General features: G+C 40.8%; 1 protein-coding gene across 1 annotated transcript in view; it reads left to right on the forward strand.

The window, feature by feature from the left end:
- The first annotated feature begins 1,010 nt into the window (after window positions 1-1,010).
- LOC132206632 (nucleotide-binding oligomerization domain-containing protein 1-like) overlaps window positions 1,011-20,033 on the forward strand; it is a 39,648-nt gene continuing 20,625 nt past the window's right edge. Inside the window, 7 exon segments of the mRNA XM_059641044.1 lie at window positions 1,011-1,196; window positions 11,259-11,433; window positions 11,620-13,399; window positions 14,804-14,840; window positions 14,842-14,888; window positions 17,653-17,736; window positions 19,537-19,620. Of these exon segments, the coding sequence (XP_059497027.1) occupies window positions 1,011-1,196; window positions 11,259-11,433; window positions 11,620-13,399; window positions 14,804-14,840; window positions 14,842-14,888; window positions 17,653-17,736; window positions 19,537-19,620 (2,393 nt within the window).

Genomic DNA, 20,033 nt, shown 5'->3' on the forward strand with positions numbered 1-20,033 from the left:
AACTCTATCGTTGCTGAAGCCATTCAGTTAAATGTCTTTTGCATCCTTTCTAAAGTCTTCACATGGTTTCTAAATTGTGGCAGCTAGAATTGGATGCAGTTGTTGTTGAACCAGTATAGAGACTAGGTCCCATCGCCCATTTTGACCATTCTCACAGCGACCTTCAGTAATTGATTCACCAATACTCCAAAGTCCTTCTGTCTTTGCATTCCTTTAGAATTGTACAGTTCAGAGTGATACACTTCTTTCCAATGAAATGTGTTGTTTCCTATTTCTCTGTATTCAATTTCACCTGGCTTCATATTGTCTTCTCTTTCATGGCATGAGTACATATAATGCAGTGCTGGGAGCATTCTGCACTGCCAGAGGTGCTATCTTTCGAAAGCGACATTAAACATAAACCCTGTCTGCCCTCTCAGTAAAAGATCCTATGCTGCAATTTTGAAGACACGTGTGGCCACAGTTGTAATAACATTCAATGCAACAACCAATTTGACAACAAGGCACCTCAAACTGCAATGAGCAGGATTCCAGTCCTTGGTCAGTGTTGAACTTTCAACAAAGATTACCAACGTGCTTAATGGTCATCACGTTGCTGTTTCTGATGCTTCTTCTATTACAAGTTGCATGTTACACGTTGCCTATGAACCATTACAAATAATGTTTCATCTGGAAAAGCAAACAGGGGCCCCGGTTTAATAACTCACTTAAAAGATGGCATCTCTGGCATTGCAGCATTCCAGCCAAGAGCCAACTTAGACTGGATGCTGAATTTCCTCATACAGAAGGTTACTGAACAGCTGGTAACATTGTGTCGAAAGTGAGTCAACCAATTGGGGAAGTCTCACGTTGAATATGATGAGATATGCAGGGGCTTTTTTTTTGTTTCGTGGAAGTTTGATTTGAGAATTCAGTACGTCAGGACCACTTACGATCTCAGCTCTTAAAAGTTACGGGAAGATATCTCCTTTAAATACCAGTGAGAAGAAAAAGAAACATCAGCATTTGCTATGGAAGAGACCGCAGCCTGTAAACAGCAAGTCGCCTCTTACCTTAATCTTCTCGCAGAACATCGGGTGGAGTTAGTAAACGAAATTAAAAACACTGAATGCATCCTGGAAAACCTGCTACAGTCTGGATATTTCACCACAGAAGACAGGGAACTTGTACGGAGGAAGAGAACTCGACACGACCAGGTACGCAAGGCTGACAAATCAGCGAGGGGCGATCTGATCATTGTGTTTAAAAACGTCAAAAGGATATGAAATATTAGAAACAGAGAGGCTACTTCTTCTAGTGGGGAAATTGAAAACAAATATACATAATTTTGAGATCAATTTCAAAAGGAAATGACTTTGCGCAAGGGGTAGTGGCTCTTGGTGTATGAAGTGATTTGGAGGTTTTAAGTCTGAGTTTGATAATTATTTATTTGTGAAGTTTGTAGTGCAAAGGTGGGAAAATAGATCTGAGACGCCGATCAGTCGTCATCTAACTGACCAACTCGTTTCTCTTTTGTTCTCATGTTTCTCCCCACAATAGTTTTGCTGAACCCGCGGGGTTCAGCATAATACCTGCGCTATACAATACTCAATGTTTGACTGCTAAGACATGGTTCCGTATAATCATGTCTACCATTCCTTCCCCGAGGGAATGTTGCATTTATTTCTCTTCTTGGTAATCAGTAAATCAAAGTAAAAATAAATCATAGGCACTTTACAGTAGTGCAGAAGGAGTTCATTCAACTTGTCAGGTCTGCATCAGCCCTGTGAAGAGCATCCCATCCCTGTAACCTCATGTGGGATGTTTGCCATGGATAACCCACCTAATGTGCACATCCCTGGACACTTTAGCATGGCCAATCCACCCAACCTGCACACCTTCAGACTGTGGGAGGAAACCCACCCAGACACAGGGAGAACATGCAAGCTCCACACAGAGAGTCACCAAAGGCTGGAATCGAACCCAGGTCCTGGTGCAGTGAGGCACCAGTGCTAACCACTGAGCCATTTTGCCGCCCCTGTAGTTCTTTCAACGCATGCAGAGTGGTGGGATCATAGTCATCATAGTCTGAGGATCATTGAAATATTGTCTCATTAGAGGTGGTGAGTTTAACTTGAGGGTCAGTGAGTTCTGGACAGCTAGGACAACCAATGCAGGAAATGATCCCCATGTTGTTGGTGACACTTGGCATCGCAAACTAACTAGGCTATTTAACACCCCCTAACTGGTAGGTAACACCTGATTTGAACTGCATTTCTTTAACAATTGTGCAATTAAAAGAATGAATGTAATTTTAGTCCTTCAAAACAGGCAGGTTTGGGAACTTTAGTAGTCTGAATCTGACCCCAAGCACTTGAGGTTTTAATGGTGGCAGAATGGGGACCAGGCAACCACTAAACCCTTTTCCATAAAATAGCTAGGTTCAAATTCCCAGGTCTTAAGAAAACTTGTCAGCTGAAGGGAGGTGAGCATTGGTACATCCAAGAGTCTGTCTACTTAATGGATCCAGTAACTCTACCTTACTAGCCCTTTGCACCTGGGTAACCAATCCCCACCCCTCACCCTAATGACTCATCCCTTTTGATCGCTCCCATTCAATTTCCTCCTTGAGGTCTCTAGTCACACCCCACTAACCCCCGCCCCAACGCTCAAAACCGTCAATTGCTTCTGGAGGTCTCTGACAACACCTCACCCTGGTCTTCAATCACCCCATGGTCTCAGATTCTCCTCAAGCCAGGTTTACAATTAATCCTGGACTTCCAACCCCTACCCATCCCCACCCCACAATCTGTAAGCTTTCTCTAAGTCCTTCAAAATCCCTTCTGAGCTGCCCGATCTCATCTGCCCTGCCCTCCCCAACAGAGACCTGCAATCTCCCAAGGTCACTGACCAACGCTAATATTTCACTCTCTCTCTTCCTTCCCCAACCCCCATGCCCTCTGCCATTCCCCTATATCCTTTCTAGCATTCCTATAGTATAAAAATCTGGCCTTGAAGATCATCTCACCTTTATGTAGTGCCTTCTTATCACAGGACTTCCGATAGCACTTTACACTCAGTGAAGTACTTTTGTAGTTTAGTTTTGAAGAACAAGAAGAGTAAGGAGTTTATTGGCTCCTATGCCACTAAGATTGAGATCATCACACAGGCTGCCTCTCCCACTTCCCTATCCCACTGGGTCAAACTTCCTCTGTGGCTCCCCACTGTATTAGCCCTGAACTTGTATACTTTTCTCGTTTTTCTCGGATTTCCCCTTTTGTCCTCCCTGAGATAATCTTGTTCACAAGACCTTCATGTGACCCTTTTCCCACTAAACTGCTGAACCTTGAACTTCCTTTCATGCTTCCTAGGTTTGATTTTGTTTAATGGTTCTCTTTACTCAGGTATGTTCCCTTAAACCTAACCTTAACTCTACATTAATTGTGCTTTCCCTCAAAACAAAACTAACCCTGGATCCCTTTGTTCTTGTGATTTCCAATATACTCCCCTCTCTAAAGACATTGATTATCCTCTTGCTTCCCAAATCTATGTCACTTTTCCCCAAAATTTGTGTTTGAAACCCTCAGATCAAATCTCCACCTCTGCAACAGTACCAAAACATCTCTTGACAGAGACAGTGACATCCTAATTGTGACTGTGACAATGATAATCCATCCCTCTCATCCTTCTTGACCTATCTACAGCCTCTAACACAGTTGACCATCCCACGGACCAGTGCTCCTCTCTGTTGTACAGTAATGTGGGTGGCCTGATCCCATTCTTGTCTATCTAATTATAGGCAGACAATCAGCAGCAGTGGTCCCCATGCATTTACTTCTCGTGCCCCTGAAGAATATTTTCCTTGGCGTCTTCTTATTTCTCATTTACTTGCTGCATCACTTTGGTGACATTATCCAAAATCACTTTAGCTTCCAACACTTTACCATATCTCTACAATCTTTAAATGACCAAGCTGCTTGGCTGAAATCCAGTTTCAGATGAGCGGAAATTTCCTCCAATTAATTTAGAAAGACCAAAACCATATTGCATTGCCTTCAGATTCTATTACAGACTCTATACCTCTCAAAGGGCACTCGCCTCAATCTGAACCAGACTCTGTGCAACCTTGTTGCCGAAGTTGATTTCAATGAGCTTCTGACAAGTATCTGTACCATCACTAAGACTGCCTCCATAATAATGATTAATTTTCTCCACTAGTGACTCAGTTCATCTGCTCCTGAAGCCCTGTTGTGTTTCGCATCCTCTGCACTTTATTGTTGCAAAGCACCTCTGGTTGGTCTCTTACATTTTACTTGCCAGAGGTGTGAGAATTTTCAAAACTCACGCTCATTTGCCTGCACTGGGTGAGGGCATGGTGTAGTGGTAAGGTCACTGGGCTAGTACACCAGAGACCCAGGCTTTCATTTTGGGCACATGGGTTTAAATCTCCCCATAGCAGTTGATGGAATTTAAATTCAAATAAAAGAAGTGGAATATAAAGTTCATTTTAGTAATGGCAACCATGATGGCAATCATATTTCTAGTTGTAAAAGCCAACCTGGTTCACTAGATTGTTCTTCGGAGGAGGAAATCTGGCATCCTTACAGTGTCTGATCCATATGTAAGTCCAGATCCAGAACAATGCTGTTGACTGTTAACTTCCCATTGAAATGATGTGGACAATGTTACAAAGGTGGAAATAAGTACTTTCGTGGTTTTAGTAACAATTATATTTTTACCAAAATTTTGATCATATGTTATCTGGCTTGGTGCCATATTTGCATTTTTCCAATCCTGTGAAGCACTTTGGTTTGGACATGAAATGATGTGTAGGCTAGGTGGATTGGCCATGCTAAATTGCCCATAGTGTTCAGGGATGTGTAGATTATAGGTGATTGAGTCTGGCTGGGATACTTCAAGGGGTGGTGTGGACTTGTTGGGCCAAATGCCTGTTTCCACACTGTAGGGAATCTAATCTAAATCTAATCTAAATATGTCAATAGAAGTTGCTGTATTATAAGAAGTTGAATGCTGCAAAGTCTGACAGACAGCAATGTGACAACGACCAGGTGGTGTTAGTGATAATGGTTGACGAAGAAGTGTTGGTGAGATAGCAGATAGCACAACAGAGAAGGTCTCCTGTTCTTCTTTAATGCCCTGGTACTTTATCCATCTAACTGAGGCAGCGGATGGAGTTTCAACTTAATGCCTCATTTTGAATGATGGCACACGGAATATTGAAGCACCCAAGTATCAAGCTGGATTGTGAATTTATACTGTGTAATGGGATCCCAGTAGTGATGAACTCTGGTAGTTTGGCAAAAGGAGGGCTTCTTGCAAAGAGATTAGAAGCGTTACATTCTAGCACCTTTTAGAAAAACACTTCCTTGTTGACTGAACACATCATAAGCCACAACCTGGCAATGACCCATGCGGTGAAAACCCAGGTTTGAACCTTCAGTGGCCGGTCTGAACAAGCACCAACCATTCCAGGGAAGATACAGCCACTTGCTTCACAAGGGAGACAGTCGAATAACAACTCAGACAGTGGCCGTGGTCATTGAAATCAGGCTATCGCCCACAAACTGATCTCCTGCACTCTGGTCACGTAGTAACCATTCACAATGCATCAGATGAAGTCGCTGACAAATTGTTAACCTCAACATTAAATTATAATTGCTTCGTCAGCCAAACAAAAGTAAGTACCAGCAAAAAGTCTGCATGTACTTCTCGTTCTCATTTAGATAGAGTTCAGTGTGTCCTGAGGCACAGCCAGATGCTACACTTTGGTAATTTCAGTCAGTCTCTTTTGGTTATAGTAAAAAGGAGCATATAGGGTCCGGCTGCTCTCTGGGTCTGAGATGACAAGGTAGAGACTATGGTCCAAACTCGTGCTCCTGAGACAAGAGAGAGAATCGCAAAGTTTCTTGATTCTGCCACGAGGCTTGAGGGGAAGCTTGGAAATGAGTGTGTTGGTGAGATATGTTCCTGTCACCAAGAACAGGGTGGCTCAGTGCTTAGCGCTGCTGCCTCACAGCACCAGGTACCCAGGTTTGAATCCAGCCTCTGGTGACATCTGTGTGGAGTTTGCACGTTCTCCCAGTGCTTGCTGAGAATTCCTCCCACAGTCCCAAGATATCCAGGGTTAGGTGGATTGGCCTGCTAAATTGCCCGTAGTATCCAGGGATGTGAAGGCTAGGTGCACAGTGACAGGGTGGGGTGCTCTTTGGAGAGTTGATGTGAGCTTGATGGGCCAACTGGTCTGCATCCACACTGTAGGGATTTTAAAAGGCCTTGCTGGAGGAGGGACTCAACACAGCAGTGACTACCAGTAATGAGTATAACCAATGAGAACCATTAAAGGGCTAGTTAGGCTTGAAATTATTGTGCTGTTGTTGTCTCAAAGCACTCAGGTCCCCTTGAATGCAACTGGGTGGTAAATAGCAGATGCCTTTCAGTAGCAGGCTACGTTCCATTAATATTTCAATGTTAAGTAGCTGGGAGGAAAGGGTCGCAGTTGTAGCAAAAAAAATTCTATAAAGCACTTTTCCCTTCACACTAATTGCCTGTCAATTGACATCCTCAGTCAACTTTACATTTTCAGAATGGTGGAGACAGCACCTCCAATGTAAGGCTGCCTCACAGTCTATTGCCTGTCACAGCAGCACCTACCTCTCCCAGTGAGGCTGCTGGCTATCCACAGTTTTTGACCCTTTGAATGAACGTCCCACCTTCAGAATGTGCCTATGATGGATGGCGAGTGCGAAGGCAGGTTCTTCATTTGCGAACTGCCATGAGATATGGTAACACCAATTGGATAGGAATCTGGATTGGAAAACGCCCACTGTTGTTCAGATGCAACCTTTTTTCACAGTATCTGTGACCATGAAATGACCATGTTGACATTAGATTTGATTCACAATATTCAAGGAAGGAAATCTCCCACTCATCTTTTTTGATCCAAATGTGATTCCAAGCCCATAACAATGTAATTGACTCTTGACTTCTGCCTTAAATGGCCTGGCAAACCACCCAATTGCATTCAAGAAGGCACTGTATGTTGTTCAAGGGAAAGTAGAGATGGCTGATAAATGCTCGTTTGGTCAACAAGGCCTACATTCCATGAATGAACTAAAAAATGACGCTAACCATTTGTCATCACCGAGAGAAATTATGACGGTGCCAGATGTTTCAACCTGATGTATTTCAGATGTATCTGCTGTTTGGAAAATTCTTAAGTTCTTAAGAGTAAGCTCTTAAACAGCTTGTGTTCATGAGATCCGTACCTTATTTAGGGAATTTGATTCACCAAAGAGATCAATATAAAACTGTGAAATGTGAGACAGAAAGAAAGAAAGAAAGAAAAGCACAATTGAAGCTGTTTATGAAGTCATTAGGACCAGTTTAATCCTTATAAGTCAAACATTGTGTTAAATTCTACCCTTCTGAAATATGTTAGCTTTTGTCTCTTAGACTTTTGAAAAGATGAGACTGAAGATTGAAGTTGAACAGAGGAAATTTCACATTGACATTTAAATGAGGAGTCTTACTATGAATGGCACAATAGCAGTGGTTATCACTGCAGCCTCACAGCTCCAGGGATCCAGGTTCAATTCCACCCTCAGGTGGCTGTCTGTGTGGAGTTTGCACATTCTCCCTATATCTGTATGGGGTTTCCTCCAGCTGCTCCGATTTCCTCCCACAGTCCAAAGATATACAGTTTAGGTGGATTGATCATACTAAATTGTGTCTGGGGATATACAGGCTAGGTGGGTTAGACTTGGGAAATGCAGGGTTATGGGAATAGGGCAAGGGGACTGGATCTGTGAGAGATGCTCTTCACAGGGTTGTTTGGACTTGATGGGTCTAATGGCCTGATGCTACACTGTAGGGGTTTTGTGAATCTTATAACAGAAGTTGAAAAGACACAGCTATTTATTTTAACTGGATATTGATTATAGTGACCAAAATTATAGTAATTATAGACCAGTGAGCCTTACTTCGGTTGTGGGTAAAGTGTTGGAGAGGATTATAAGAGATAGGATTTATAATCATCTAGAAAGGAATAATTTGATTACAGTTAGTCAACATGGTTTTGTGAACGGGAGGTCGTGCCTCACAAACCTTATTGAGTTCTTTGAGAAGGTGACCAAACAGGTGGATGAGGGTAAAGCGGTTGATGTGGTGTATATGCATTTCAGTAAAGCGTTTGATAAGGCTCCCCACGGTAGGCTATTGCAGAAAATACGGAAATCAGAAATTGGCTAGCTGTAAAAAGGCCAGAGGGTGGTAGTTGATGGGAAATGTTCATCCTGGAGTTCAGTTTCTAGTGGTATACTGCAAGGATCTGTTTTGGGGCCACTGCTGTTTGTCATTTTTATAAATGACCTGGATGAGGGCGTAGAAAGATGGGTTAGTAATTTTGTGGATGACACTAACGTTGGAGTTGTGGATAGTGTGGAAGGATGTTGCAGGTTACAGAGGGACATAGATAAGCTGCAGAGCTAGGCTGAGAGGTGGCCAATGGAGTTTAATGTAGAAAAGTGTGAGGTGATTCACTTTGGAAGGAGTAACAGGAATACAGAATACTGGGCTAATGGTAAGATTCTTTGGTGGTGTGGATGAGCAGAGAGATCTCGGTGTCCATGTGCATAGATTCCTGAAAGTTGCCATTCAGGTTGATAGGGTTGTTAAGAAGATGTAGGGTGTGTTAGGTTTTATTGGTAGAGGGATTGAGTTTCAGAGCCATGAGGTCTTGTTGCAGCTGTACAAAACTCTGGTGTGGCTGCACTTGGAGTATTGCATACAGTTCTGGTCACCGCGTTATAGAAAGGATGTGGAAGCATTGGAAAGTGTGCAGAGGAGATTTACCAGGATGTTGCCTGGTATGGAGAGAAGGTCTTATGAGGAAAGGCTGAGGTACTTGAAGCTGTTTTCATTAGAGAGAAGAAGGTTAAGAGGCGGCTTAATAGAGACATACAAGATGATGAGGGGATTAGATAGGGTGGAGAGTGTACTGTGCTGTAATGTTCTATGTTCTATGTTCTAAAATTACATTAATACATTTGGGATTGTATTTATTCAGTTGTCTTTAAGAGATGGACTATGTTAATTATATCCCCAATGTTAGGCATCACAACTGTGCTCCTATTACGGGCTTTGCTTACCAGAAATGTTGCAGAGACCAGCCGGTTTTTAAATCTTAAAACTTATTTCTAGAAAACCTTCAACATATAAAAGACAAAATCCCAATGCAGGAGAATTAAGGAAATGGACACTGAACATTTGCTGGAGAGTTAATAGAGATGACTGAAGACTTGATCAAACACAATGGAATTATGAAAACTTTTTTAAGGACAATAAGTGGTCAATAACTAAAAGAGAGAACATAGAACATAGAACATAGAACAGTACAGCACAGAACAGGCCCTTCAGCCCACAATGTTGTGCCGACCATTGATCCTCATGTATGCATCCTCAAATTTCTGTGACCATATGCATGTCCAGCAGTCTCTTAAATGACCCCAATGACCTTGCTTCCACAACTGCTGCTGGCAACGCATTCCATGCTCTCACAACTCTGTGTAAAGAACCCGCCTCTGACATCCCCTCTATACTTTCCACCAACCAGCTTAAAACTATGACCCCTCATGCTAGCCATTTCTGCCCTGGGAAATAGTCTCTGGCTATCAACTCTATCTATGCCTCTCATTATGTTGTATACCTCAATTAGGACCCCTCTCCTCCTCCTTTTCTCCAATGAAAAGAGACCGAGCTCAGTCAACCTGTCTTCATAAGATAAGCCCTCCAGTCCAGGCAGCATCCTGGTAAACCTCCTCTGAACCCTGTCCAAAGCATCCACATCTTTCCTATAATAGGGCGACCAGAACTGGTCGCAGTATTCCAAGTACGGTCTAACCAAAGTTTTATAGAGCTGCAACAAGATCTCACGACTCTTAAACTCAGTCGCCTTGTTAATGAAAGCCAAAACAGTGTATGCTTTCTTAACAACCCTGTCCACTTGGGTGGCCATTTTAAGGGATCTATGTATCTGCACACCAAGATCCCTCTGTTCCTCCACACTGCCAAGAATCCTATCCTTAATCCTGTACTCAGCTTTCAAATTCGACCTTCCAAAATGCATCACCTCGCATTTATCCAGGTTGAACTCCATCTGCCACCTCTCAGCCCATCTCTGCATCCTGTCAATGTCCCGCTGCAGCCTACAACAGCCCTCTACACTGTCAACGACACCTCCGACCTTTGTGTCATCTGCAAACTTGCTGACCCATCCTTCAATCCCCTCATCCAAGTCATTAATAAAAATTACAAACAGTAGAGGCCCAAGGACAGAGCCCTGTGGAACCCCACTCACCACTGACTTCCAGGCAGAATATTTTCCTTCTACTACCACTCGCTGTCTTCTGTTGGCCAGCCAATTCTGTATCCAAGCAGCTAAGTTCCCCTGTATCCCATTCCTCCTGACCTTCTGAATGAGCCTACCATGGGGAACCTTATCAAATGCCTTACTGAAGTCCATATACACCACATCCACAGCTCGACCCTCATCAACTTTTCTAGTCACATCCTCAAAAAACTCGATAAGGTTTGTGAGGCATGACCTACCCCTCACAAAGCCGTGTTGACTGTATTTGATCAAGCCATGCTCTTCCAGATGGTCATAAATCCTATCCCTCAGAATCCTTTCTAACACCTTGCAGACGACAGACGTGAGACTTACTGGTCTGTAATTGCCGGGGATTTCCCTATTTCCTTTCTTGAAGTGAGGAATTACATTTGCCTCTCTCCAGTCCTCAGGTACGACTCCAGTGGAGAGCGAGGATGCAAAGATCTTCGCAAGTGGCGAAGCAATTTCATTTCTCGCTTCCGAAAGCAGCCGAGGACAAATCTGGTCCGGGCCTGGCGACTTGTCAATCTTAATGTTTGGCAGAGGTTTGTCTTAAGTAGAATCAATATGATTGGACGTTGTGAGTTGAATAGTGGAAGAAAGTATGTACTGACATAAGGCAAGTTGACAACATAACCCAAAATGAGATACTGGAAATGAGGTAAGGTAAGGTGAACCATGGGATTTATATGTATTGGTAGATTAGTGTAGATCAGGAGGAACGCAAATAATAGGTAAAAAGGGTGAAGTGGGATATGAATAACAGATCTAAAGCAGTCTTGAGAATATTATAAGCCATTAACACATTAATTTGCCATCTTGAAACTGTTTATTTTTGATACCATCAAATTTATTGCTACATTTTCTTTAGGTGCATGAAATCCTTGACATAATATGCAACAAAGGACATGAAGCCGCTGAGTATTTTGTATATGTGATGTACAAGGCTAAGGATGTTTATCCAGAGCTGCAGGACTGGATAAAAATAATTGAGCATCAACCATCTGAGCATTTAGTGAGAAAGACAATTCTCTTCACAGACGCTGGTGAGTAAAATTATATTCTTGATGAAACCAAGCCTGCAACATCAAGAAAATAGAACATCATTTGAAGGGGGAATTGGGGAAGAAGTAGGGATCTAAATTACACAATGGGGCCTAACTTGTGTAAAACAAAGAAATATATTTTCTGTTGTGATTAAAAACATTTATTTCAAATTTCTGATTTCCAAGTTTGTCAGTATTCCGAAAAGCTTAGATGTCAATTGAAAAGGGAAACAAAGTTCGTCACATCGTATGTCCAGAAAGAAGACATCTTACTGGATGATACATACACTGAGACTCTTATGGAACTAATCAATGGAGTCAATGAAACCAAAGGAACCATTTCCAACTTGGAGGATTTGTTCAGTGACACAGGCATCATCAACGAGGATGCAGAGACAGTGTTTGTAACCGGTGATGCTGGGGTTGGTAAGACCATCCTGCTCCAGAGACTTCAGAACCTGTGGTCCAAAGGAGAGCTCTGTGCTGATGTTAAATTCTTCTTCAAATTTAGATGCCGAATGTTCAATAGCTTTAGAGAGGAAGATAAATTTTCTCTCAGAGATTTACTGTTCAAATACAACTGTTACCCTGACAAAGACGCTGATGAGATATTTAGTTACATCCGACAACACCCAGATTCTGTTCTCTTCACACTGGACGGGTTTGATGAAATTAGTGTTGATTGCGACCTGAGTGATATCCCTGATGTCTCTTCACCCTTTGACCCCACACATCCGCTCACTCTGTTGATGAATCTTCTCCGAGGAAAGTTATTAAAAGGTTCCAAAAAATTATTGACGGCAAGAACTGGCACAAACCTACCATTGAGAATGGTGAGAAAGAGAGTGACACTAAAGGGCTTTACAAAGGATAATTTACTGCAATATTTGAAGAAGTTCTTCAAAAATCAACCCCATCAAACTTTGGTTTTGACCCAGCTGGAGGCAAACCCCCATCTGTGTAGTTTATGTTCAGTGCCATTGTTCTGCTGGATTATATTTAAATGTTACAAACACTTACAGTCGGAATGTAACTCCCAACAAATATTGGATTATGTAACATTGACTGACATCTACCTGTTGATGTTGGAGGTTTTCCTAAACCGTTCTTCCAAAACGGGGTTGAACAAAAGAAACAAAAGTCAAAGTGAGACGTTCAAAGCGAAGAGGGATTCTCTAATGAGTTTGGGAAAATTGGCAAAAGAGGGAATTGAAAGCAATAACTTTATCTTTAGTCAGGAGCAAATTGCAGCAGCTGGCATCTCAGAGGAGGATTTACAGTTGGGTTTTGTCAAGAGTGCAGGCCACTATGATGGATGTGGGAACCAATCCACTTATGAATTCCTTCATCTGACCCTCCAGTCATTTTTCACTGCGCTTTTCCTAGTTGTTAATGAGAGAATTAGTGCGAAGGAAATCATTATGTCTTTTACTGGCAAGATACCACATGGAGGGCAGTCATGTCCATTCACCTCTTCAGTCTCATGCAAAAACACCCAGAGGAGTTCAAAAGAACACTTGCTCGTGTCCCAAGAACACTTTCAACTAATTGTTTTCTTTCTTTGTGGCTTGCTTTCCAAAACCAAGGTAGATGTACTGAATCATTTAACTTGCCAAATAAGCATTCAAAGGAAGAGAGCAGCATTGAAATCCTACCTTGTTGGCTGTGTGAAAACATACATGAACAATGATTTCTATCGGATGCAAGCTGTCCCAAGCTTCAAGTGGCTGGTGAGATGCATATTTGAAGTGCAGAGCAAAGAAGTAGCCAGACCCGCTGCCAAGAAAATTCATCAAGACTATATAAAGTTCACCTATTGCAATGTCTACTCAGCAGACTGCAGTGCAATCACTTTTATTTTACGCGACCTTCAGGAAACAATTGGGCTTGAGTTAGACAATAACAACATCAATGACTACGGAGTGAGAGAACTAATTCATTGCTTCAGTAAACTTCGCATTATCGGGTAAGATACATAAATACATCCTTCTATTCTTTTAGAGATAGTAAGAACTGCAGATGCTGGAGTCAGAGATAACACAGTGTGGAACTGGAAGAACACAGGAGGTCAGGCAGCATCAGAGGAGCAGGAAAGCTGACGTTTCGGGTCTTCAGAAATGGGGGTCCATTCTATTCTTTCATTGTGTCTGAGGGTTTACTTACATGCAGGTTCATCTATGTAAGCGTGGATCAAGGGGAATGTTAGTTTTCAGTTCTCTGTATACTAACCAGATTTGCAATTTAAAGGAATCTTTTCTAATAGATTTATTTAACTGCATGCATAGAGGGATCTCTCACAAAGTTATTTTTATCAGAACTTGACAATGCTTAAAGTGTAAAATGTGGTACAGCTATAGACTAATAGTTTTTCTGCTCAATTGATTCTGGGCCTAGACTAACAAGCCAAAGAATGTGTGGTAAATCTTGTGGGGAATTTTGTTTCACTTTAAAAATGATTCAAGAAATAAAAAAAAAGCAGAAACTCCACTTCATGTTCACTTTTATTGCAATCTCTCATGAAGGATTATAATTTTGTTAAAAGCAGTTTCATTAACATCACTGTCCCTGGTCTATGTGGACTCCAATCACAGGTCTGTGGGCTATCAAACCATTCAGTTGTAGTAAACTTGTGATTGTTCATCAATGCCAGGCTTACCTGCAATATTTACCTCCCAAGAATAAATCTCTAAAAGGTATAGTTTTTGCTGATGCGCGAATCTGTACTCTCAAACTACATTTGCTTAGATTTTATGCTATTGTACATATGCAGGTCAAATATGCTACAGATTGTTAACTCTGGCTAGCAAGGCTTCCTGCAGTTCCCACAAAAATGCACAGAAAAATATTTAATGGCTATTTTGTGAATGGCCTCCATTGACCCTTCAGGAATCATTTACACTACCAAAACCTGAGTATAAATGGGTTGGAATGTGCATGCCACATTTTCCACCCATTGGTTATGCAACTGATTCTACAAATGGCTATTTGCAGAGTCTCCGAGGTCTTCTCTTGCTTTAGGTGAGGTCACTAGCTACCCCTTTGAAATCATTTGAAAATTACAGCAAGCGGGTCCTTGTTGGATGAGTTTTTAATCTGGTCATTGGTTGATCCAAATTACCACGTACTTTTCCAAAGCAAACTCTCAGATTGGTTATCTTGGTTCTATGAGAGGAAACATTTTCACTTAAAGAACACCTTCCAGAACCTTCAGATTTCCCAAAGCATTTTGCAATCAAGATATTACTTTGGAAGTGTAGTAATTGCTGTAGGAAATGGACCAGTCATCTTGTACACAGCAATGTCACAAATAGTGCCATATGACTTTGTTTACTTCGGTCATCCTAATATCTCCTACTGTGACTTTATTCAGGTTGAATGCAAATCAAATCACAGATGAGGGAGTTCTAAGTGCTATCCGAAGAACTTAGAAAGTATAAAATTGTTCAATTTCTTGGGTAAGTTATCAAGGTAAAAAGATATTCAGATTACATTCTTCCCTTGAAAGTTAGGACATATAGTGACAGTTGAATTCGTTGCAAACAGTATATAGATAATTCCCATTTGTATTAAGTGTTTCAATAAGGGATTTTTACCATAAAGTTCATGCATTGATACATCTGATTGTTTAAGGTACAAGCTTCTATTCGCTGTATGTGATCAATATCTAAATAGATACATATGGGGAATAATATTGAAATTAATGGTTTATACCAAAGTAGGGGGAGTAAGCAATTTCTTCTGAAGAATGAAGGAGTAGTGTAAAAATATAACGTGGAATTCAATGACAGTAAGTGTGAGGTAGTGGATTTTTGTTTTTAAAAATGGTAATTATACTCTAAATGAAAGTGTGGAACAACAGACAGTTTTGGGCGTACAGCTTCGCAAGACATTAAAGGCAGCATTCCAGCTGATGAAGCTGTAAGGAGTTACGTTTTAGGATTTTATTACAAAAATATATATAAAAGTCAATAGATAATTATTAGTCCTTACAAGATTTCAATTAGACCTCGGTTTGAGTGCTGGGTGCAAATGTGGGCTCCACACTGTAGAAATGATGAGGTTTTTAGAACAGTTATGATGCCAAATTTAATTGTGAGATTGTTTAGAATAATGCCACAGGGCAAAAGCTTTTCACTGCCTGTGTTTAACTGTTACTGGTTACTGTTTTCCAGAAAACATTTTGTAAGAACTGATTCTAATTTGGGGAGGAGTTTTGTTCTGAATAATTCGTGTTGTGGTGCTAGCAAATTTTGAACGTTTCCTGTTGACAATGTGTTTGCAACAAGTTGATTTTTATTACAGTTTGTATTTCTATAAAGGATATCTTTCAGTCATCAGAATGGTGGATTTTTGTTTTGTATTTCAGTTCTCTGTCACCTCTGCTCTTTGCTCAGGAGAAAGGCATTTTCAGGGAAGGTTAATTCATTAATTGAATCAATTACCTAATCTAATTCAAAGGGCCTCTGATTTTGAGGTCTGCTTCCCTCTGTTTTACTGATAAGATTCTGACATGAGCTAGTTTTGGACTTTTCCGTTGTATTTAATTTAGAGTTGACAATCAGTCTATTGCTGTGGCATACTGTGATGTGAAAGGCTACACAACATGTTCAAGTCTACATACACTGTTAGGAGATCTGCCTTCAGCTGTTCACACAATACAACATGCACAAATAAATAATAGAAGGCAGCCCAAATAAAACTCTGAAACCAGGACTGCTATCATCTCGATGGCAGTTTGATGTCAGATTGTAAACCCAATGTCAACATGCCGGTTTTGCAAAATATTGTACTCAGGCTGGCGCTGAAATTGGCAGTCTATCTGTCTTTTGAAAAGACTTGTTATTGGGAAATCGGTCTTGGTCATAAACCAAGTGATTGAACATAACACTGACCTTGCCATAATGAAGTTGGCAAGGGGAGACAAGAAAGAGTATCCATGCTGCTTCTTCATCAATTCTAGCCTTTTAAAAAAAAGAAAGGAATGTGCCCTGTGTTCATCAAGGGCACCAGGCCCCAGGTTGATACCCCTCCTATATGACCAATTCCTCCCAATTCAGAAATCTAGTCTGACCTGAGTTTGGGATATATACTGGGTTCTGATGCTACTGGGACTCAAAACAAAGCCTGATTGGCAACACTAGAAGGTGGTACCTCTTTCCACTAGGGGTAAGGAGGTGCCATACTGAGCTTGGTAAAGCTGACCCACAGCATAATATCTGTATCCAGGCAATCTTTGCAAAGTTGCTTCATCAGTGGCTGACTTTTTTGACAGGAGGGTGAGCAATAAGCTGTAGGATTCAGACGCATGGAACTAAAAACAATGTATTTCATTTATTAATACAGATTTTGCTGTCCACAAAGGAGGTGAAAGTTGAAATGATGAATGATTTTGAAGAGAAATTGAATGGGAAATAAACTTGCAGGGATAAAATGGTAAAGTGAGTGAATGGGACTGTTTTAGGTTTATTTTCAGAGAACTGGCATGCATTTGATGGGCTGAACAGCCTTTATCTGTGTGGCATAGTGACTCATTGGTCAGCATTGCTACCTCGTAGTGGCAGGGACCCAGAGTTGATTCCAGCCTCAGCCTGTTCTCCCTGTGTCTGCACGGGTTTTCTCCCATGATCAAAGATGTGCAAAATTGGGTGGATTGACCAAGCTAAATTTCCCATAGTGTCCAGGGATGTTCCGGCTACATGGTTTAGCTATGGGGAACTCAGGTTATAAGGATCGTTAGGGATGCACTTTAGAACGGGTGGTGTGGCCTCGACAGGCCGAATGGCCTGCTTCCACACTGTAGGGATTCTACTGGCTCCATAACACATCAGACAATTGTGAGAGGAAATTTGCCACTGAAGCACACAAGACATTGGGACTGATATTCAAAATTTTGTTTAAATGGGAGATTTACAAGTGAGATTAAAGGGAGAAAATGATTGGTGAAGTTTAAGGATAAAATTCCAAAGTTTTGGACCTGAAGGATGAAGTAAAATTAAGGTAGAATGAATAAAGTAGGCATTGCAAAGAGCATAAGAAACAGAAGCTGGAAGGCAGAACTCAGGTATTACTGAGGTCTTGGAAAATTGAAGGAGGATAGATTGTTCTTCCTAATGATCAGCAACCAGCGATTGCTGATTCGAGTGGGATTGTTACTATATTTTCTCTGTGCAAGACCCCATTATCATTGTGTAATGTCTTTATTCATATCTGTTTTTCCAGCTTATACAAAAATCAGATTACTGACGCTGGTGCCCAGTATGTTTCAACACTTATTGATGAATGTCCAAGTCTACTCAAATTGGCGTAAGTGGGTTTGCTTCAATTAGTTCATACAGAACATCAATCTAAAACTATACTATTCGTGTAGTTAGAGGCCAAGTTACGCAGTGTCTTATTTTTAAGACTAAAAAGGCATGGGATGGTGTCATGCAAATAGTTGCTGGTTGCTAAATCCACAGTATTGTCAAAACAGCCCATCAGCTGCGTGCATGAAAGTGTGTGTGTGTGTGTGTGTGTGTGTGTGTGTGTGTGTGTGTGTGGTGTGCAGCGGTGATAACGTTTCCCTTTCAGTTTCTGTTACATCAGGAAGCATCTCCTTTCTGATGTGTAGTTCCATCTAGTCATGAATTTGTCAGATTAGAATCTCACACAATAATAGAAATAGAAACAAGATTACACGTGTAAAGAATCACATGTACGTTGACACACATTCGAGAAAGAACTGTAATGCAAAGAAGAACGCGCTGGCCTAGAGGTATTATTGCTGAACGGTTAATCCAGAGACCCACATAATGTTCAAGGGACCCACGTTCAAATCCTGCCACAGCAGATGGTGGAATTTGAATTTGATAAATATCAGGATGTAAGAGCCTAATGATGACCGTAAATCCATTGTCAATTGTTGGGAAAAACCTATCTGGTTCACTAATGTCCTTGAGGGAAGGAAACTGCCATCTGGCCTACATGTGACTCCAGACCCATAGCAAAGTGTTTGACTCTTAATTGCCCTTTGCGCAATTAGGGGTGGGCAATAAATGCTGTATAGCCAGCAACGCCTTTAGCCAATGAATAAATAAAAGTCTAAATTAGAATTCAGAGCGCTACAGGGATCTGACATGTTTGCAGCAAGATTGTAAAAATATTCAGACTGAATCCTTGCATGAAAGATGCCACTTCTAAATTATTAATCATCATCATTAGTCACAATCAATGCAACTCTTACTGTGAGGCTCTCATGGGCCTGTTGTGACCATTAAGTTAATTCAATCAACTCATTTATTTCACATCACTTTCAACTCTCTTTGTGGCTGATTTGTCTTTGATTAACTATTAAACTATTTGGAAGTGTGGTGCAGAGACAGCTTAGAAATATTCTGTGCATCTTTTTACCAAACCTAGCATCTAAAAGCAACAACATACCCTAACCTGAGACCTAAGCTAGGCCTATCAGTCAGCAGATGGTGTCTGACAGAGGGTGGAATGATTTGAAACTTCACACAAATTTCTTCAAGAAAGCCTTCTATAAATACAGAAAAAACATTGCTCTAGTCTTTTAATCTGAATTGTTAAGACAAACATCACATCATTACAGTTACCATAACAGTTCCTGAGAATCACCAGGATATCTATTCCTATTTAAACGTTGCTTGTGTTAATCATTGCTGTCAAATGTCCTTCTCCATTTGAGAAAATAATGAGGGATTAGTTATTAATTCTTGTATTGATGAAAATTGTGTCTATCTCAGAATGTGGTTCCCAGAAGCTTAATCTTTGAATCGGTTAGTATGAACACCTACCCACACTGAATTTAATGTATTTAATTTATATAACTATTTTTTGATTCATCACTATCAGAAAATAAGTTCCTGTGAACCACTTTTGAGAGTAAACCAAAGATCATGAGTGATGAGAATATACAATTCACCAAGTAATTTTTTTTAGGATCCTGTTACAATAAAGAGGCTAGAGTACACACCAAGCATTCCTAAGGAATGTCATAAGATTTCAATCCCAGCTTCTGTGAAGATCCTTTGATAACAAAAGACACAGTGATGAAGAAGAGAAAATGTTTAACTAATTGTTTTCTTGTTTGTGGATTTAAAGCATTGGCTACAACATGATTACATCTGAAGGAGGGAAAAGACTGGCACAAGCAGTTCAGAAAAGTAAGACATTCAAACATCTCTGGTGAGTAAGGGAAAGGATGAAAAATGAGGTGTCGCATGTTTGAATTGTTAAATTCAAAAAAAATGTACATTTTTTAAAATATTGGTTTTAAGAAATGACCCAAATATTCACGTTAGGGTCATGTTCTCGGATTCAGAGTTACTTCAACTTTTATTGTTGCTAAGACATTTTATTTTGGAGCTTTATTTTTGTGTGCAGGTTAGTTGTAATTTTCCTTGGATATATTTGTTGCTAAAGAGCTTCTGAAGTGGCCAAGATTGTGTATTCAACTCCAACACCTTGTGAAAATAACTTCAGCACAAGGTGCTATCGTGGTGAAACAGTTTAAGAATGTGCTGGGAACAGTCACACAAAGGATAACGAAGGCTTTGATGACCAATTTAGTTTGCTTCTTGAGCTCAGTAAAGAGGCTG

The sequence above is a fragment of the Stegostoma tigrinum genome, chromosome 2 (genome assembly GCF_030684315.1).
Source record: "Stegostoma tigrinum isolate sSteTig4 chromosome 2, sSteTig4.hap1, whole genome shotgun sequence".
Taxonomy (NCBI): domain Eukaryota; kingdom Metazoa; phylum Chordata; class Chondrichthyes; order Orectolobiformes; family Stegostomatidae; genus Stegostoma; species Stegostoma tigrinum.